This window comes from Leucopleurus acutus (assembly GCF_964270905.1).
Source record: "Leucopleurus acutus genome assembly, chromosome: 12".
Taxonomy (NCBI): Eukaryota; Metazoa; Chordata; class Mammalia; order Artiodactyla; family Delphinidae; genus Leucopleurus; species Leucopleurus acutus.
In genome coordinates this window covers 68,240,832-68,263,203 of record NC_139154.1, presented here as the reverse complement: position 1 = coordinate 68,263,203, position 22,372 = coordinate 68,240,832, and the positions used below count along the sequence as shown (strand labels likewise).

Below are 22,372 nucleotides of genomic sequence, written 5' to 3'. Positions count from 1 at the left end.
CTGTGACTTCTTTTCAAAAAGGACAAGAGAAACTCTTGGCAGTGTTTTGTGCTCTTATGGATTCTAGTATATTACGTAGACTGACATGCACATGTACCTATATCAAGCAAGCCCTAGCACCTGCTACAAATCACTATCTTCAATGTGTCCTTGTTTCTTCCCTGGCTATCACTGTAGAAGGACACAGTCGCTTGGAAGACAATATAGTTATGTAGTGCTACTTGATTTCAACAAGATTTGGGACTATTCATAGAAACTGAACCCCAGCGTTAGCTAAGGATAGAATTTGGTTGCCGTAGAAGCTTTATTTCCACCTACTATATAAGAGATTCTGACAACCAATACATTTACAGGTCACCGAATAAAAATCTAATGTTTTCATTCCTTGACATTTCAGCAACTATTCATCATAGATTTCAGAAAAACAGTAAAATGAAAATGTGTAGGGTACAGCCAAATATAACACATCTCTTGTTTTTAAAAATAAAGAATTCAAAATTATTTTGTACTATCTTGATTATGTTCCAAAGTTCTGGGCAAGGAGCCATGCATTTTATTCTGTTATCTGTAATCGTTCGGCAGTGATCCTGTTACATTTCAGATTTGTATCCCAGTTCTAAAATCTTGTACACATCCTTTAGCTTTTTTTCACAAGAACTTTGAATTGGTGCTAAGTGTAAACCTCTGTTTTTCTAAGTGATTTATATCTTTTATTTATATTATGTTGGGGAGGGCAAGATTCTTGTGTTAATTCTGTTAGAAAATCTAGTAGCATGCTATGTGTCAAATCATTAACTGCCCGCATGCCGCGGAGTGGCTGGGCCCGTGAGCCATGGCCGCTGAGCCTGTGCGTCCGGAGCCTGTGCTCCGCAACGGGAGAGGCCACAACAGTGAGAGGCCCGCGTACCGCAAAAAAAAAAAAAAAAAATCATTAACTGCAAGAATTAATATGCTTTCTGAATTAGAAAGCAATAAGAGGCCACTTGTTTTCATTTTCTAAGAGTCAGTACCCAGGATTGGAATAATTAGGAAAGTTATTTATCATTTTTTATTACCTGCCAACATTTGTTTTGTAGCCATGGTGTCTGAATTATCTTTTATGTAGGGTCATAAAGTAGAAGACTCTTAAATAGATGATTTAGCAAAATACATGTTCAAGATGACTGCATATTATATTTTTAAAAGTCTTTCAAAATGTTTTGATTATTTAACACATTTTAGGAATTCTAAAGTCTAGGAAGACAGCAGTAAAGAATTCTCTTGGTTTTAACTAACATCCTTGACTCCTTTAATTATATTTCTTTTAGTGAAATAAAGGCTAACATTTGAGTCTTTAATAATTTGTTTCTTAAAAAATTACTTCTTACAATATTTCTAAACTGGAAGCATTTAGGAACTATGTGATATATTAGAGATATAAAAAAAACAAACTAACAAAAAGATTCTTGTCTAAGAGAATCGCAATATGCTTACTGCCTGCTTTTGCTTACCCTAGATTTTGTGACTTGAGTCTGTGCATATTTCACAGCAAAATACCTTTCCATCCTGCTATACTGGCCATATCCAGCTTGCCCAGATCTTACACAGAAAACATAATCAAGTTTCATAGATATACTCCATAGACTTCTTAGAGAATGAACACTCCAAAGCAACTTGGTCCTTAAATTAGAAAAAACAACCTGTGCTTCAAAACTCCAGAAGACATCTCAGGTTAGCACAAGTTGTGCAGTGTTAAGACCTAAGTAGGGCTTCCCTGGTGACGCAGTGGTTAAGAATCCGCCTGCCAACACAGGGGACACGGGTTGAGCCCTGGTCTGGGAAATTCCCACATGCCACGAAGCAACTAAGCCCGTGCGCCACAACTACTGAGCCTTCACTCTAGAGCCTGCAAACCACAACTACTGAGCCCACGTACCACAACTACTGAAGCCCGCGCACCTAGAGCCCATGCTCCGCAACAAGAGAAGCCACCGCAATGAGAAGTCCATGCACAGCAACAAAGAGTAGCCCCGCTCGCTGCAACTAGAGAAAGCCTGTGCACAGCAATGAAGACCCAACGCAGCCAAAAATAAATAAATAAAATAAGTAAATTTATTAAAAAAAAAAAAAGACTTAAGTAGATGACAGTGTATTTCCTATTCCTTCTTAGAGTGCTTATGCGTGTTCAGCCCTTTGCAGAAGTTTGGTAGAGCTACCAGGCATCATCAGTTGAAGTCAGTATCTACTAATAGTTAGGAAAAGGCTTACATTGGTAAAAGTGCTACGTACTTTAACCTCCGACCTAATGATTAAATGAACATTTTAATTTAGTATATTTTAAAATTGCTGACTTAACGTGGCAGCGTAAGAAAAATGCTTTCTTGAGATCAAGTTGAATGTATTTTTTTTTTTCCTTCTGGAAGAACTGAGAAATGTTATTTATAGTTATTCAAGTGGAAACAGGAAGGATTGGGGCAGGCAGGAGAGATTTGGGTAGATATTTAATGATCTTTCTATTGTAGTTGTGTATCTATATGTATACATATATTTAAATATATTTTATACATATATATGTAATATAACATAAATAGAGGAAAAAAGAGAACTTTATTTATTTATTTTAAATTTGGAAGGCTAAAGCAGGAATTAAATGCTCTCCTCCCATCTATGACTGGTTCATCCTGAATTTGTTAAAATCTGTTAGAACTACCACTGAGGAGTAAAACAGGGGGCATTATGACTGTTTCAAATTTATATGGAATTATCAAGTACATAATATGATTGCATATAAATTTCCATTACTGGCTCATATATGAATTAATTCCTTAGAGTATTAACCTACAGAAGCATACTCTGAGAATAACCCTTGCTGGGAAAAATGTCCAGGTGGGTGCAGTGTTTACAAATGGATAATTATGTTTGGAAACATTTGCATTTTCACATCAAGAATGTGCCGTAAGTACACTTCCAGTATGCAGTTATGAATTTTAGGATTAAAAAAGTGAAACTGCAGAAGACACTTGAGCATTATGGTGTTAAAACAGTTTAATTAGAATGAATATAACAGTAAACAATAAAACCATTTAAGAAAAAGACAAACATGTATTTATAAATGCTTCTTATAAGGAATGATACACAGTCATTCTCTGATTATAAAATATATATGACACATTGTTTATCTTTTGTTTATAAATCAAAATTATAATTTGGTGCCCCATCTACTTGAGCTTTGAGTATGAAATGCCCATTTTGCAGCGTACAGTTAACAAATATACACACATATGCTGAAAATGATAAACTTGGCCTTCAATAATCTACCACATGCTCTGAAACTACCTTGTTATAATCAATCAAGACCTATCTCAAGGACTAAGGATTCAAAAGAGGATTCAAGAGAAGCACAGAAAAGATGTATACCTGTCCTCAAAACAGCTTCCAAACTTGTTAGCGAGATCAGTCTAAAATCAAAATAAGAAAATCAAAATAAGTGCTAAACTGAGGAAATGACTATAAAGACAGCTAGGGATGAATAAAGGTAAATCTCTCAGTTGCACAGAGAGATAGGGTGAGTAATTGAATCTTACACACTGGGGATGATGAAAGCACAGATGAGGTAATGTTTTGGAAGGGTTTGCAAAGCAGAGGGAGTGATTAGGAAATATGAAGCTAAGTGTGCTTGCTGCCTGACCTTGTGCCTATTCCCTCATCTATATTTACCTACTGAGTATTTTCCAGTAATCTTTTCCCTATATTCTCAATCCTGCCAACTCATTCTTTTCCTGATTTTTAAAAAAATTCTCTTCATCTCCACTGAGGCTCAGGATGCTGTGATCAATATAAATGACTATTTCCTGTGCCCATCCCTCTTGTTAGATTGCCTTAACATCTTCAGCCTATTCCACATAAATAGGAAGTAAAATGTTGGTGAAACAGTCAACTTCAGTCTACTATGGTAGAATAGGACATGGTAGAATAGGATATACCAGAATTGTTCAAGAAAGAAATTGTTCCTCCAAGATGCTTGTAAATAACCAGCAGCCTTGAGCTATAAAAACATACTTTTTATATCAAATCAGCAGTCTGAATTTTAGGATCAGATACCTTACAACCTTAAAAAAAGTTTACATATATCTTTATCTTCTTTTTCCCCAAAAATGTAAGACTCAGAAGGGAAAAAAAAAAAAGGTATGACAATAATGCAAAACAGGAAGATATGGCAAGTAATAAAATGTTGGAAGTCATAGCATTTTGTCATGAAGTCATAGTTGGAACAGGTCCATTACTGCCTTCACATTTATTTTCATGACCCCTTTCAATGAATCGTCTAGTTTTCCCCCATTTTACCAGAGGTCCCTGCTTGCTCTTGGAGCAGCAGAAAAGCATCTGATTAGTAATCTGACAGGCATTGAAATCTATTTCCCTGAATACATAGCTCGTTAATGTCAAGACAAAGAAAAATAAACCATCCCCATAAAAGATCATCTGGAAAAAGGCCAGCCTTTTATGCCAGAGTCACTTTATGGGAATGACATTGTGACTAGTATGTTAATGGGGAAATGTTATTTTATTGTTTTAGGTTCTCCAGGACTCAAAACCTTTAGAGAAGTGCATTAACTTTTTCAGCCCACAGGGGGCCCTTTGATGCATTCCTACTGCAGAGAAAGCATCCAAGTTACAATCTTTTAAAATTGTATTAAACTGTAGAGAGTCAATTATCTATCACATTTAAATTGACATCTTCCTGTATTAAAATACCATAGCATCCTGATTTGGAATCTGAAAGAGTCACACTAATTAAACAACATTCTGGAAAGAGCTCCTGAGAATTAATGTGACCTGTCCCTAAACGGAAACTCGATGATATAAGGAGTAAGCCCGCTGCTCTTAGAAAATCTTTGATGTTTTAGAAGAATTTTACCCACCAAAAAACTAGCGTCTATCGTTTGTCACTTGTTCGCTATATATTTAAATATGTGCTTCCTGACCATACAGGTCTTTATGAATTGATGAGTCATCAGAAGATATCTGGGTTTGGGTAATGTAAAGAGGAAAAAAAATCCTGTGTCTTTGCTGCTCAAATCTTTACCCAGGAAAGGGCTCTACCGAAAACTTTCCTTCTTATTGAGTAAAGCAAAATTCATTGAGCTATCCTTGAGGATGCTCTGGGCGATGATTTGCTCTTTTGCTATTACACTTTAATTGGAAAGCAAAATTACCATTGTGGAGATTTGCAAAAGCATACTTCTCCCAAACACAGGGCTCATTCCCATCTTTTAGGTTTTTATTTGGTTGTAGCTTTCCTTATTTAACATTGATGTTCCCTGGTTATGTTGCAGTGCTATTTTCATGGAGACAACGGGGCAGTTTGTGGTTAATTTTGCTTTTTCATTTCAAAAATATTTTGACAATGCATCACTTGGGGGCTTTTACTGCACATTCAAAGGAAGTCTCTGTTGTGGCAGAGGACATATTATAAAACATAAGTAATAATAACGCTTCCCATTCACATCACATCTATCATCCAGAGGGGCCCAAAGTGCTCCACACACGGCAGGGAAGGATTGTTATACAGCCGGCCTGAAAGTTCACACAATTGTACTGCATAAAATGCCAATCAAATGTCAGTTTCCAGTATTATGCCTAAAATTCTGGGAGCTGAGACATATCCTCTATCTCTAAAGCTGCAAGAAAAAAAAAAAATGTCGACACTTGGTGAGGTAGAAGGTCAGGTAGAAGACAGGCCTTGTTAATCTCATTCATTCATTCCAGGCAACCCTCTCTTCACTGCAAAGTGGTTTGGAATGATCAAACTTTGCTTCTGTGCCTGGAGATAAACTTCCTTGATTTAATCTATATATATAGCCTCACCTCATTACCCTACTTCACCCCTAGCGCTGGCAATGAAATGTAAGCCAACGACTCTACTTGACCACCTTCTGTCACTTCAAGATTAGTTGACTGGAACTCCAGGGCCCCTCAGGTGGTAGGAAAAGGCATCTGGCCTTCCCCCCCACCCCCATACGCGGGCCTCTCACTGTTGTGGCCCCTCCCGTTGCGGAGCACAGGCTCCGGACGCGCAGGCTCAGTGGCCGTGGCTCACAGGCCCAGCCGCTCCACGGCATGTGGGGTCTTCCCGGACCAGGACACGAACCCGTGTCTCTTGCATCAGCGGGCAGGCTCTCAACCACTGCACCACCAGGGAAGCCGTGGCCTTCTTTGAGTAATATTGGACCCCTTGGTCTTTACTTAAGGCGCATACTTTTCCACCTGATCCCTGTGATTTGTGTCCCATCTTTCTGAGCTTTGCCTCCCTGGTTGCCTTGGTCTCTTGAGTTGCATTAGTCTCCACGTTCCTGTTAAGCCATAAGTCTCCTTAAAATAAATATAAGCCTCACGTTTTCTCCATGCTCAGTGAAACTCCAAGAAGGGAAAGGGAACTAAACTTCATTGCACAATTACATTTTCACTTGAAAACTTTCAACTTCCATTTAGCCAATGTGTATTTACTGTTTGCCTGTATTGTGCCAAATACTGTTTGAAATATTGTCTGCTTGGAGATTTCAGTCTAAGTCTTAGAAAATCCTGCCGGAGAGGTAGTGTTATTCCATCTCACAGAAGAGGAAGCAGAGTCTCAGATTAAGTCTGCGGTTTCCTAGATAGAACTTTCTGGGATCAAAAGACATGCTTTGGACAAGCAGTGTGCTTTTGGCCATATGAATCTGTGATTCTCTTTTTGTGTCTCTCACTTGCTGCCTTCTCTATGACTTTTAATAGATTAAAATAATAAATGACGCCTACAAATCCTTCCTTATCTTTCGTTCATTGTTACTGATGCATGGAACCTTATCATTAAGAAGAACCTTTCATAAATATTATATAGTTGGGAGAATAGAGGCCACACACACAGAGTCAGGCATGCTCCTATCTAGCTGAGGTCTTTTTCCTTTAGCAGCAATCCCTGTTTACCTTTCCAGAAGAGGGGAGGCTTTGACCATTTATTATTTCTAAGTTATTGCCCATTTTTTCCTCCTTACTCTGTCCACAGTCTCCTGCCTGCCTACCTAAAGTGAGATGAGATCAGAGGAGTTCTCACTACGTGATTGCAAAACTCCCACATGGAAGATAAGGCAGACCTTTTTCCCTTCTAGCATTCTTTCCTCACTTTCCATATATCATTAAAGGAAAAGGGAGCAACTCTGATCAGAAAATGTGCAGGTGGATCGTCCCCTTTTGCTAGGACAGTTACGCACATTGTACAATCTAGGTACACTTGGAAGCTACAAGGTATACTCAAATAATTGCATTTTTTAAATAGTTGTAGACAAGCAAGAACCTTTTATTCTCCCTACACAGCCAAAGCCCAGAAGAAATAAACAGAGAAGCGCTGATAATTGTTTCTCTGATGTCAATTTAAGGTCAGATACAACAAAATCTCTTTAACATGATGTAGAACATATCACTGAAAAAGCATTAGATGAGAAAGGCAGTCACTGGATAAATTGCAAAACAAGAGACAGGAGTCTTGACTGCACTGGCTGTGATATCGTTACTAGAATAAAGAAGTCTGGCCAATTTTTAATATTTCAGTTAAGATGAGGGCTATTACGTTGGGTTATTTCTTATTTTTTAATAGGACTTTATGCTAGATTCTTGCCTAGAAAGATTATGAGGAAGCAATAGACAATAGTGGTTAAGAATCCAGTCCCTAGAATCAAGTGGCTGAAGTTCACAGACAGGCTTCACTGGTGCTTATTAAGCATGTGGCATTGGGCAAGTTACTTAACAACTGTGCTTCGAACGCCATACTTTTGAGATTTTTATGAAGGCTTCATCATGTAAGCATGATCGATCATTAACTCCATTTCTAGCCCCTCTCCTTCTCTGAAGAATGGGCTGAAAATTCCAATCTTCTCATATCGACTTAGTCTTCCTGGTGACCAAATCCCATCCAGGAGTCCACTAAGATTCATCAAAGCAAAAGACACTGCTGTCACCCAGGAAATTCCATGGGATATAGGAGGTCTGTGCCAGGAACCAGGAGCAAAGACCAGCAGGCTTTACTGCTTATTAACCGTGTGACATTGAGCAAGTAATTTAACATCCCTGCCCTTCATCTGTGAACAGATAGTTAGTGAAAATAAAGTTGATGAGATTTAACTCATAGCTTCTTGTTAAGAAAAAGTCCAAAGCTCTCAACTAGAGAGGTGTTGCCTCAGAGGACATTTGGCCATGACTGGAGATATTTTTGATTGTCACAACTTGTGTGTATGTTGGGAGGTGTGGGGTGTGGGTGTTGTTACTGACATCTAATAGGTAGAGGTCAAGGATTCAGCTAAACATCCTACAGTACACAGGACAGCCTTCCACAACAAATAATCACTCAACCCAAAATGTCAATTGTGCCAAGGTTGAGAAATCCTGGATTAAATGATGTGACATACATAAAGTCCTCAGAACTCATAGAAAACACCTAGTAAGTGTTAGCCATTGTCATTATTCATTATAAAGCTCAGTTGCCTTGGAGAATATTATTCCTCAAAAAGAATTTTTGGGTTTTTACTTTGATAAATAAACGGCATCTTCGTATTAAATCTGATTGCCCCCACCAACACTTCAACTCCATCTATGTTCTGCTGTAACCCCCACCTCACCATTTTCATGTCTTGTTGTTTTGGGTTTTTTCCTGAACACACACTCTTTAAACTAGACCCATGTTTATGCTGCCCTAATTACTAGAATTTCAGTACTTTACTTCTGCCACACCTGGATCAGTCTCCTATAGCTTATCCACATAGCTTCTCCTCTTTAAATTCCTGCTCAAGACTTAGCTCCACACTCAATTTATCTTTAGCATTCCACCATTCTACCACTCTCCATCTCCTCCACTGTCAGGCGTTCATTGAAACTAGCACACAAGTGATGTAATTTCTGCTTCATGTGGGTTTGCTTTATCTCAGAATTAAGGAAGGAAGGAATATCTTTCATTTATTCTGTGCCTGCATGTATATAAATTTTCATGTATATAAAATTAGAATAGAAACAAGTTAAAAAACAAAATTAGGACATACTAAATAACCACCTACCTCCAATTTCTTATGATTCTTTGCCTGCTGCTTTGACTATATTTCTCTATCTTTTGAATAAATGTTGCTACCCTATTTAAAGGAAAGAAATCTTGAAGCTGTTGTTGTTTTGAATTCACACACCTTCCAAATAAGGCTGAGCCTACATCCAGAGCTCCCCATGCTTTCTAGAGGCTGGTAGTGTATCAATAATAGAGGCTGGCTCTCAGTAATAAGGCAAGAATTTATTTTTATAACATTATGCAAATACAAGTCAAGTTACCTGCTGGCTCCATTTTTTCCTAGGTAGGCATTACCTGTGATTATAAACATACAGTTGAGTACACACTTAAGTAATACTGTAATTCCACGGCTGACTTAATGTTTGTTCTCAGTTTATCTCAATTTCTCTTCCAAAGTCAATACATAATCCTTTGGGTATCCATGTGACCCTTGCTGTTACTCACTGAACATATTTACTCCTGTGTGTCTGCCAATCTGAATTAATTGGTCATTAAAACAGTTCCTTGTGCAATTTTCAGCAAAGCTCCTAACCTTCCAAAATAAAAAAAGTTTGAAAGATTGAGTTAGGTGTAACATCTTTTCACGTGGAAATGCTTTTGAAATCCTTTGCAAGAGAAAGGCTTTAGGGTTTCTTTCGGTAGTGACTTCATACAGTGACTCTCAGGAAATATATATTGTCTGTGCTTTTGAGAATTTATTGTGTGCTGGCCTGGTCCATGGAGACATCATTCCCTTGAGTAGCTGGGCCTGGTAACCAAAAACACTGTGTAGCAGGACCAGAGACAAACTGGGTTTTAGAGTACCTCATGCTCTGGTCTGCTACTGTGCCTCGGTCTCTGCCCTCCGGAGACGAGAACCATGCAGATAGGGTCTGTGGGATTCTGACACTGTCAGCAGACTGGTCAGAAAAAGGAGCTAGCCGGAAGTTCTCATAGAGCTAGCCTCCCGGTCCATGGCTCTAGAAGGCTGGTTGCAGATTGGTATTTTTGTCTGCTTATCGTTTTCATCAGATCTGACTTGGATTTTAAAAATAGATATAGCTGTAATATCAGGTCCCATGGAAGCCTGTTGAATTCAACAGGAATAAAGAGAAACATTCAAAAGAAATCTTTGGTTTATGGTAGCCAGTATTTCCAAGATGGGACAGAATTTAGCTCGGCCATCCCAGCTAATCTCAGTAAGTACAGGACACCTGAATGTACAGATGAATGTTTGTCTTGCCTATGGAAGTCCACTTCATCCAAATATCGTTTGGTGTTCTCCTTTTGTAAATGTAAATAATTGTTTTTGCTAATGGTTTATTTTCTTTTGTTTTGGACAAAATCGATTTGGGAAATTAAAGCCCGTTTTTCAATTAGAAATAAACAAATTGCACAAAGTAGTTGTATTGCCTACTGTATCCTTAGAATGACTGATTCATGTAAAGAAGGTGCAAAAATACATTTAATCCCATTACAAATTAGAATAATGATCCACAAACCCAGAGTATGCCTCAGAGCTCCTGATGTCTTAGAAAGAATAGTGATTTGGAGAAGAAAAATTTGAGCCATTGGGCTTCCCTGGTGGCGCAGTGGTTGAGAGTCTGCCTGCTGATGCAGGGGACACGGGTTTGTGCCCCGGTCCTGGAAGATCCCACATGCCGCAGAGCGGCTAGGCCCGTGAGCCATGGCCGCTGAGCCTGTGCGTCCGGAGCCTGTGCTCCGCAACGGGAGAGACCACAACAGTGAGAGGCCCGCGTACCGCCAAAAAAAAAAAAAAAAAAAAAATTGAGCCATAATTCTAGATTGATTACAGTAGTTATGCAAATGTAATTATAATTTTCTGCGCAGAAAAACATATTTAAATAGAAAGCACAGCAATGATCTTATTCAGAAGCTACTCTAGTGAATACTTTTACTGTAAAGAAGAGTTTGGTATATTTTAATAATTGTCAGGCAACCATTATGATTGTATTACTGTACTGTGTAATTTTCTTGAATTGGATATGTCTCTCTCTTTGTACGATTTTAATTACCAAAAGTAATGACAAACCTTAGTAAATATGCTAATTGTACACAATAGCAGTTTTCTCCATGCAGGCATAAAATTCTTGAAAGAGTTTTTGCATTTCTAAAGGAAGAATGTGCAGGGAACTCAACTCATACCAAAGCCACTGAGGACAGCTTGTATCTGCTCTGAGGTTCATTAAAACGTGGGGTGTCCTCACAGCAAATAAATTTCAAACAAGTTATTTTTTTATGCTTTGAGGCTCTAGTTACCTTGACTCTAGCTCTTGTATGATTTACTGAATGAGAGAGTTGGAGAATTTGAACTTGAGCCTAGTCTGATAATGACTTTAAATTAACAATCTGAAGACTTCTCCATTATGTTAATAATAAAAACTGACTTCCTTTTGGAACTGTTTGGATGATTCTGAGATCTGTGTATGAAAAAAGGTTGTTCAATATGGAGATAGATGTGGCAGGGGATCTGGAGGGCCAGGGGTCAGAGAGCTTTGCTACAAACTAACTCTATATTTGATACGAGTCGTCTTGTTTAAAAAGAAGAGAGAGAGGGATTGTTCAATGATTTCTATAACGCCCTCCATATCTAATGTTCTTTGAATCCAATCCTAGAGATTCTTCTTGATTTGGTGTCTTTAGTGTGAACCTTCTGTGCTCACTGACTATAGAGATTCTGTCAAAGCCACCAAAGTTCCACTAATGACAAGAGGTCATCAAGAACTATGGTAGTTCTCCTGGCCATGGTGACTTTCCTGAGCTCGTGAAAAGTCTGCACATGAGGTAGAGCCAAAGCTGAACATATTTGGCTATTTCCATAAATATTATTTAAATATTGCAATAATCTAAGGAGACTTTCAGCTAAACTCTTAGTGAATAATTGAACTTTTTGGAAAAAGTAGCATAGGATTATTGATTAAGGCCATGTTGAGCTTTCTGACTCACAGTGATTTGCTAGCTTGCACAGGGGTTTTATATCATTAATTTATTATGAAAAAAATCATCTGGCAATAAGCCAATGGACACAGTTTGCGTATTATTAGACCAATGACAGTTTGCTTCATCAACCAACTAGCTATAGATATGTGAAGATTGGGGAAAGAGCCGTAGCACTGAACCCAAAGACACTCTGCAAGGACTTAAAGTTTAGGTTTGAGTGAGTGAGATGGTCCCTACCTGACTTAAGGTCAAGGCTTACACAGCAGCACATAGTTGAACAGAGGAGAGACAGCTGTAAAAGAGTCTTCTCTTTCTGATGTGCTAAAATGGTGAGACATCAGCAGTACAATTTGTTTTCTTTTAATATTTTCAAAAAATGAAAGATATGGGTGTTAAAAAAATAACAGGATATTAAAAAACTTCTCTAATGACAAAAATAAACACAGATCTACAGAAAAAAAATAGAAACTCTTCTACTCACTTGAAAACTTTATAATTAAAATTGATAACACCCTCCCCCAACCAAACACACACACCCTCAGTGACATTATGCTCTGATAATGTAGAGTAATCTGGTTGTTTCAGATAGGAAAAGTGTTGAGTAATCTTATATTTTTTATATAATTAGCAGACCAGAAGGATAAACTCTAATCCTGAAGTCACCTTTCCCCTCCAATGACTGTTGCCTAACAGATATGTCATCCTATTCCAAGTCACTTAGAAAACCTCGTGATTGGTCAATGCTATTTTTTTTTTAATTGGGGTATAGTTGCTTTATAATGTTGTGTTACTTCCGGCTGTACAGCAAAGTGAATCAGCTACATGTATACATATATCCCTCTTTTTTGGATTTCCTTCCTGTTTAGGTAACCACAGAGCATTGAGTAGAGTTCCCTGTGCTATACAGCAGGTTCTCATTAGTTATCTATTTTATACATAGCAATGTATATATGTCAATCCCACCCTGCCAATTCATCCCACTCACCCTTTACCCCCTTGGTGTCCATACGTTTGTTCTCTGCGTCTCTGTTTCTATTTCTGCTTTGCAAATAGGTTCATCTGAACCATTTTTCTAAATTCCACATATATGCATTAATATACAATATTTATTTTTCTCTTTCTGACTTACTTCACTCTGTATGACAGTCTCTAGGTCCATCCACATCTCTATAAATGACCCAGTTTTGTTCCTTTTTGTGGCTGAGAAATATTCCATTGTATATATGTGCCGCATCTTCTTTATCCATTTATCTGTCAGTGGACCTTTAGGTTGCTTCCATGTCCTGGCTATTGTAAATACTGCTGCAATGAACATTGGGGTGCATGTGTCTTTTTGAATTATGGTTTTCTCAGGGTACATGCTCAGTAGTGGGATTGCTGGGTCATACGGTAGTTCTATTTTTAGTTTTCTAAGGAAACTTCATACTGTTCTCCATGGTGGCTGTATTAAGTTACATTCCCACTAACAGTGCAAGAGGATTCCCTTTTCTCCACATCCTCTCCAGCATTTATTGTTTGTAGACTTTTTGATGATGGCCATTGAGGTGACACTTCATTGTAGTTTTGATTTGCATTTCTCTGATAATTAGTGATGTTGAGCATCTTTTCATGTGCTTCTTGGCTATCTGTATGTCTTCTCTGGAGAAATGTCTTTTTAGATCTTCTGCCCATTTTTTTGATTGGATTGTTTGTTTTTTTGATATTCAGTTGCATGAGCTGTTTATATATTTGGGAGATTAATCCCTTGTCAGTGGCTTCATTTGCAAATATTTTCTCCCATTCTGAGGGTTGTCTTTTCATCTTGTTTATGGTTTCCTTTGCTGTGCAAAAGCTTATAAGTTTAATTACGTCCCATTTGTTTATTTTTGTTTTTATTTCGATTACTCAAGGAGGTGGATCAAAAAAGATCTTGCTGTGATTTATGTCAAAGAGTGTCCTTCCTATGTTTTCCTCTAAGAGTTTGATAGTGTCTGGCCTTACATTTAGGTCTTCAATCCATTTTAAGTTTATTTTTGTGTATGGTGTTAGGGAATGTTCTAATTTCATTCTTTTACATGTAGCTGTCCAGTTTTCCCAGCACCACTTATTGAAAAGACTGTCTTTTTTCCACTGTATATTCTTGCCTCCTCTGTCATAGATTAGGTGACCATAGATGCATGGGTTTATCTCTGGACTTTCTATCCTGTTCCATTGATCTATATTTCTGTTTTTGTGCCAGTACCATATTGTCTTGATTACTGTGGCTTTGTAGTATAGTCTGAAGTCAGGGTGCCTGATTCCTCCAGCTCCATATACCCATGTATGATAAAAACTCTCCAGAAAGTGGGCATAGAGGGAACCTACCTCAACATAATAAAGGCCATATATGACAGATCCACAGCAAACATCATTCTCAATGGTGAAGACTGAAAGCGTTTCCTCTAAATCACGAGCAAGACAAGGATGTCCACTCTTGCCACTATTATTCAACATAGTTTTGGAAATCCTAGCCACAGCAATCAGAGAAGAAAAAGAAATAAAAGGAAAACAAATTGGAAAAGAAGACGTAAAACTGTCACTGTTTGCATATGACATGATACTATACATAGAGAGTCCTAAAGGTGCCACCAGAAAAGTACTAGAGCTAATCAATGAATTTGGTGAAGTTGCAGGATACAAAATTAATGCACAGAAATCCCTTGCATTCCTATACACTAATGATGAAATATCTGAAAGAGAAATTAAGGAAACACTTCCATTTACCATTGCAACAAAAGGAATAAAATACCTACGAATAAACCTACCTAGGGAGACAAAAGACCTGTATGCAGAAAACTATAAGACGCTGATGAAAGAAATTAAAGATGATACCAACCGTTAGAGAGGTATACCATGTTCTTGGATTGGAAGAATCAGTATTGTGAAAATGACTCTACTACCCAAAGCAATCTACAGATTCAATGCAATCCCTGTCAAATTACCAATAGCATTTTGTACAGAACTAGAACAAAAAATCTTAAAATTTGTATGGAGACACAAAAGACCCCCAATAGCCAAAGCAGTCTTGAGGGGAAAAAACGGAGCTGGAGGAATCAGACTCCCTGACTTCAGACTATACTACAAAGCTACAGTAATCAAGACAATATGGTACTGGCACAGAAACAGAAACATAGATCAATGCAACAAGATAGAAAGCCCAGAGATAAACCCACGCACCTGTGGTCAACTAATCTATGACAAAGGAGGCAAGGATATACAATGGAGAAAAGACAGTCTCTGCAATAAATGGTGCTGGAAAAACTGGACAGCTACATGTAAAAGAATGAAATTAGAACATTCCCTAACACCATACACAAAAGTAAACTTAAAATGGATTGAAGACCTAAATGTAAGGCCAGACACTATCAAACTCTTAGAGGAAAACGTAGGAAGGCCACTCTTTGACATAAATCACAGCAAGATCTTTTTTGATCCACCTCCTTGAGTAATCGAAATAAAAACAAAAATAAACAAATGGGACGTAATTAAACTTATAAGCTTTTGCACAGCAAAGGAAACCATAAACAAGACGAAAAGACAACCCTCAGAATGGGAGAAAATATTTCCATACGAAGCCACTGACAAGGGATTAACCTCCCAAATATTTAAACAGCTCATGTAGCTCAGTATTAAAAAAAAAAAAAACCCAATCCAACAATGGGCAGAAGACCTAAATAGACATTACTCCAAAGAAGACATACAGATGGCCAAGAGGCACATGAAATGCTGCTCAACATCACTAATTATCAGAGAAATACAAATCAAAACTACAATGAGGTACCACCTCACACCAGTTAGAATGGGCGTCATCAGAAAATCTACAAACAACAAATGCTGGAGAGGGTGTTGCACTGTTGGTGGGAATGTAAATTGATAGAGCCACTATGGAGGTTCCTTAAAAAACTAAAAATAAAATTACCATATGGTCCAGCAATCCCACTACTGGGCATATACCCAGAGAAAACCATAATTCAAAAAGACACATGCACCCCAATGTTCATTGCAGCACTATTTACAATAGCCACGTCATGGAAGCTACCAAAATGCCCATCGACAGATGAATGGATAAAGAAGATGTGTTACATCTATACAATGCAGTATTACTCAGCCATAAAAAGGAATGAGATTGGGTCATTTGTTGAGACGTGGCTAGATCTAGAGACTGTCATACAGAGTGAAGTAAGTCAGAAAGAGAAAAACAAATATCGTATGTTAACACAGATATGTGGAACCTAGAAAAATGGTACAGATGAACCAGTTTGCAGGGCAGAAAGTGAGACGCAGATGTAGAGAACAAACGTATGGACACCAAGGGGGGAAAGCCATGGGGGGTGACGGTGGAGGTGTGATGAATTGGGCGATTGGGATTGACATGTATACACTGATGTGTATAAAATTGATGACTAATAAGAACCTGCTGTATAAGAAAATAAAATAAAAATTTAAAAATAGAGTTTTATGTACAAATAACATTGAAATGAGATTACTAGATTACATTTGTACATTTTTAGTAATGCAACGAATATGCTCTATGAGCAAAAAAGTCTGAGATTAGGTACTTGAAGTACCTAATTATGGAACAGGGCATTTTATCCATTGCTTGAAAGGTGGGCATATCAACAAGTTGAGATGAGGGAAAGAGCAACTAGGAGATCAAGGGAGAGAATTCATACAAAGGTTCAGGGAATGACAAAGAATAGGGTTAGGGTGGTGTGTGGAGTGTGTACAGGGGGATATATAACAAAATCTGGGAAAGCACATGGTGGGCAGATGATAGAGAACCTGCTAAGGGGTTTAGACTTGTTCTGCAGGCATTAGAGAGCCATTGATTTTTTTTCAAGACAGGGAATGGAATTATTACAAGCTGCGCTTCAGGAAAACAACTCAACCAGCTGGTTGTAAAATGATCTAAGGGAGGGACTGGAAGCTAAGCAACCACTGAAGAGACAATTGCAGTAATTCAAGAAAGAAGTAATGAGAATCAGAACTAGGGTAGTGGCAGTGGGAATGGGGTGTAGGCAAGGGGGACGTTGCTGAATCAGCAGGACTTGTCCACTGATTGAAAGAGGGTTGAGGAGGGGGCGGGTGTGGCCACAGTGAGCGCAGGGCGGGGCCCGGCCGGCCGGGCTCCGAGCTCCCTACAACCTCCCAGAATCAGACTCCTGGACCTGACCCGGAAGCCAAGAAGGGGGCGCGGGCCCGGAAGCAGGAAACCGTGCTGGGTGAGCGCCGGGCACGCGGGCGGCGCTGTCGCCGGAATTAAAGCTGGACTCCCATTCAGGACAAACAGACCTGTAATTCCTCGTGTGATGAGAGAGTGGGATTTGCTGTCCTGAAGACATTAAGCTTGGGCCCTGGTTCCTCTTCATGAGAGACTAGGGAGGTGGAAGACTTAGAATCTGAGAATAAAAGAAGGGTGCCTCCCGCATCGATGACAGCCCAGGTGGCTGAAAAGAGGGCGGTGCAGGTGAAGACCCCCAAAAGGAGGAGAAGAGCCACGGCGCCAGTGGCTGCAGCAAGACCTCCTGCCGTGAGGACTGTGTACTGCATGCATGAAGCTGAAATCCTGGACGTTGCTCTGGGAATCCTGATTGAGGGCGGAAAACAGGAAAAGCCGTTGGAACAGCTGCCTCTGGCAGGCCCTGATAAGCCAGAGCACTCCCCAGCCAGCTCAGCGCCACCGTCCCCGAGGCCCGCCCGGAGCAGAAGTGGGGACAGCGAGGACAGCGAGGACGAGGACTGTGGGGAAGACGGCCCTCCTCCGGGGCCTGCGGCTTCTGACGCGGCCTGCAGCAGAGGCCTCGGGGAGGACCAGGATGCGCTCAACTCCGTCAGAGAGATTTTTCAGCTAAGGGACAAACTTCCAGGACTTTCTGCCCAGAGTGGCTGAAGGAAGCTGGGTTTCCCTCTTGGCCTGAACGCTGCCCTCAGACTGTCACGGCTTCTGCTCCCAGCTTTGCGCCTCTCTGGTCTGCGCAGATTCACCTTGGGAAGTGAGGAATCAGAATGAGCTCCCGTTAGAGATCCTCCCTGCACTGTGCTCTCTCCTCGCTCAGAGGGTCTGGGATCCCCACAGTCTGTTGTGTTCAGTTACCTGGTTCCAGGGAGATGAGGTTGTGGTGGTCAACTTACTGGAACCAAAGAGTCAACTTAATAATTTTTAAAGAAAAACAAGTACGGCTGCTAAATACACTGGAATTCCTACTGTTTGGCCTCCCTAAGGAGGATGCCTATTTTAAAAATAGCTTCCATCACGAGGCAGTCAATCAGTCTGTGAGCCCTTGCTCGTCCAGCGCTGAACCAGACATCGTGCCACAGTGCTGGGCTCCGTCTAGGAGCCTGAGGCTCAGTGTACAGATTGGGAAGCCTCCTGACCAATCAGACAGGCCTCCTCCCCCCGAGCTGCCACCTTTCTTCCACTTGGTGGCCTCGGCCTTGGTTCCTGGACAATCGGAAAGCAAGAGTGGGACAGGAACCCAAAGGAGACACCAAGGACAAGACATCACACTGGAGTCTGTGTTTCTGCTTCTGTATTCATGTGGCTTTTGACAGGCATAGGATGAGGCAATCACGTGCTGTACAGGTTTTCAATATATAGGTGCTGAAAAATACACAAAATTCCCCAGTGGCGGGGGGGGGAAGTGAGGGTTGAGAACGAAGAGGGTGGCTATCCAAGTGAAAGGGTGCAGACAGAGGAAGTTCCACAGACTTAAGTACTTATTGAAGATCCGTTACGTGTAAGAACAATGTTAGTCATCGATGACGAAAAAGACAACTAAGGTATGATTTCAGCTTTACTCAACATGTATTTATTGTGTTATTTCAATAGCACAAGGTTAGTGGTTAACTAATACTTTGAAGAAGTTCTCTGCAGTGCAAAACAGATTCCAATAAAACCAACAAGTCAAACTGTGGTGAAAATAATAGCCTTGGCAGTAAGTTTTTCTCAGGTGACGAATTAGAGGAAAAGCATTCGAAGCAGGGGCTTCAGCATGAGCAAAGGTCTATAGTTGTGAACATGCACAGTGTTTTAGAGAATTTGGTGCAGACACAGGGTAATTAGAATGCAGGGAATAGCAGAAGACGAGGATGGGAGTCATTTAGAGTAGATGTTTAGAGAATATTGGATATGCCACGAAGAGGTTAGACTATAATTCCCTGGGTAATGGGATGCTCTGGAAGAGTGTGGTTTTGTTGTTGTTGTTGTTTGTTTTGTTTTTAGCAGTAACATGAAATTGTTTGCGTTTTTGAGAGATAATACTGGTGAAGAGTGGATGGTCGATTCAACAGTATGAAATCTGAAGCCATTGGATACCAGTGAGTAGATTCTCACAATTATCCAGGTAGACAGTGCTGGTCATGGCCTGAAGAAAAGCAGTGGGCTGGTAAAAAGGGGGAAAAAATTTAGAGCCATTTCAGAGGTGAAGCATGTTTGCATCCTCTCAAGTATTAGGAATCAAAATCTAACACTTGTATAAAAGTGTCTCTCTTCTTTAAAGATAATCGCCTTTTCTGCTCCCCACAGTATATCATATTTTGTTCTGCATAGCATTCGGTTATATTAACGTTATGGTTCCTTCCGGCCAGTTTCCTACTATCTTTTCACAGTGGGTAGTTACATTATGAGGATTATTTTGTCTGGCACTTGATAAGAACCTGATCTATTGATTGATAATTCCTTTATTGTATTCTTTGCAGCAGGAATACTAAATAAATTTAAAATATTCAATAATGAACTAAGAAAAAAGATAGTTTTATGAAGCATTTATCATTCCTTTGGTTACTGTGGATTATTACTGGCTGCAGGGCGACAGCCTGCCCCACTGTTTTCTACACTGTGTTGCCGTCATGATGCCATGTTTAAACAATGAGCTTTTCAAGCTGTGGATCTGTGGAATGCTGAAAATGTTTCCAGCGCTTTAGCAATGAGATGGGCAATAAGCTTTTACCTCCCTCTGTCTTTCCTGCAGAATTCCAAATTATTTTAATTTGCACTTTAGATGCATATAGTAAGAAATGAATATGAATAATCTGTGATGATGTTTGGGAGACAGAATGTACCTAATATTCTCTGCCCGGACTATAATTCAGAGTGTCAAATTACCTACATTATTATCACAAACTAGTGTGTGTTAATTCACCTATCTTCAAGTTGTTGATTTGAGAGGCAAAGGAAGCGGGGAAGAGAGAGTAAAGAGATGGCTTTGAAAAACTGTGAATTTTCAGAGGAAGAATATGAATAAGCAATTCAAGATTGAATACGGAAACCCCACTTTTGTGAGCCATAAAATTTTGATATGCCAAGTAGCCTAAATTGGGAATACTGAAAAGACTCAAGAAAACTACAGCAACCACTAAACACAAAAATAATTTGCCTCCCCCAAAAATGTCTCATACAAATTGACACCAGAGAGTGCCACATTTTTTTTAAATATATGTCCTTGTGAGTTTTGAAAGACTAAGAACTGGATTGCAGAATGACAGACGCTTATTATGGAGTACAATAAATACTTTATTATAACTGAAAGAGTCATGAAACACAAGTCTTTCCTCAGGTTCAAGGGTTTATGTAAAATGCCTATCTGACCCTGTCACTGCCCTGCTTCAAAGGTTTAAGGTGCCTGAGTTCCTTAAAATGAACTACAAGGTTCTTTCTGATCTAACCCCTGCCTATCTCTTCATCTTCTTTTATCTCTACCGTCTCACCAGTGTAAACTTTGTACTCCAGCAATAATCTACTTGCCCTTCCTTCATCCAATTCACCATGCCTTTTCCTGGCCCTCTAGATTTCTTCTCATAGTGCAAATCAATCCTTATTGCATTGTGTTTAAATTGTACATTTCTAGCTGTCCAACTAGATTTCGTCAAGAAATATTTCTGGGCTTCCCTGGTGGCGCAGTGGTTGAGAGTCCGCCTGCCGATGCAGGGGACACGGGTTCGTGCCCCGGTCCGGGGAGATCCCACATGCCGCGGAGCGGCTTGGGCCCGTGAGCCATGGCCACTGAGCCTGCGCGTCCGGACCCTGTGCTCCGCAACGGGAGAGGCCACAGCAGTGAGAGGCCCGCGTACTGAAAAAAAAAAAAAAAAAAAAAAAAAGAAATATTTCTAAATGAGAGGGGGCATCTGTTAAGCCAACGGGAACCAAAATGTTTCATCCTTGCTATTCTATCTGAAATAACATAAAAGTGTATACTCTTTGTTATGTCTAGAAATACCTTGTGGAATTGCTCATCATTTCTGACCCATAGCCCCCCGGGGATTATCGGAAATATTATCTGTTTCAGATGTAATCCTGAAAGATCACTATGTTATGGTTTGTAAGTTTTAAAACAAGGTTGTAAAAAATTAATAAACAATTTTAAAGTTTACAATAGACTTCAGGAAAATTGAGTTACACATGTCAAAAGACACATCAGTGTTCAAGGATGGCCTATGTGCCCATTTGTATTGAACATTTTGCAAATTATTGTTTTGGATAACTGCTTTGCAGCTTCAAGGAGGTTGCCAACAGATTTTATCAACTTTCAAATAAGGATGAATGGATATTACAGGGATTGAGAATAAATATTACATCGACAAGATTAGACACTCATTTCCTCACACTGGCAAAATGTAATAGAGACATCACAAATTTAAGAAATAAAATGGCTTTCTGAAGTAGCAAAAATTCATGGTTGGCATTATGAATATAGATGCTTAACAGGAGTAAGGAAATGTACAAATTGCCTTTTGTGATGTTGTTCCAAAGTTGAAAGCAAACGAGCTGCATAATCTTAACAAGCTATATCTTTCCCCCATGCATCTGTGCTCTCAGGCATAACTTAAAACAGTTGCACTAGAATTAGGGTCAGAAGATGTGTAGCCTGCATGCCACCTCTGCCACTATCCCCTCTTGTGCCCATAGCAGACAGTGATGGATAATTAATTGGAATACTCTCTTCCACTGAGCCTCAGAACCCTACCCAACAATTTAGAAAACCATTACTCTTATACAGGAGTTGACTAAGAGAAAAACTAACTTGTTTTCCAGTTCTCAAATTCCGTGAATCCCTCAGTCTAAACTCTAAATCATAAGCAAGCTCCTCCTTTGGAATGGGCAATATGAGATAGCTTCTGATATGATAAAGAACTTGAGGCTTTTTTAATGTTTGCCTAGATTCCTTTGAGCTCTCCAGACTTTCTGTAATATCACTGCCTTGAATTTGTTCTGCCTTTGTAACTTTTCCCCGGAACTGCATTTTCATTTATTATTCATCTCTTCCCTGACCCCAACCCTTTGAGGTCAGTAGAGCACAGAGTTAAGCTAACTCATCTGTGTCATCTTTAGTCCTACAACCAGCAATAAGCCAC

The 22,372-nt window shown here is 39.5% G+C and overlaps 2 protein-coding genes across 38 annotated transcripts in view; both read left to right on the top strand.

Moving 5' to 3' along the window:
• The window catches only part of NRXN1 (neurexin 1), a gene marked incomplete at its 5' end in the record, with an annotated part of 1,133,428 nt that overhangs the window by 1,023,861 nt on the left and 87,195 nt on the right, over positions 1-22,372 (top strand). The window lies entirely within an intron of this gene.
• On the top strand, positions 16,347-17,912 carry LOC309970151 (cell cycle regulator of non-homologous end joining-like; the record flags this gene model as incomplete). Its single annotated transcript, XM_082852413.1, has 2 exons — positions 16,347-16,365; positions 17,395-17,912. 2 exons carry the CDS (start codon positions 16,347-16,349, stop codon positions 17,910-17,912), a joined length of 537 nt encoding a protein of 178 aa, XP_082708539.1.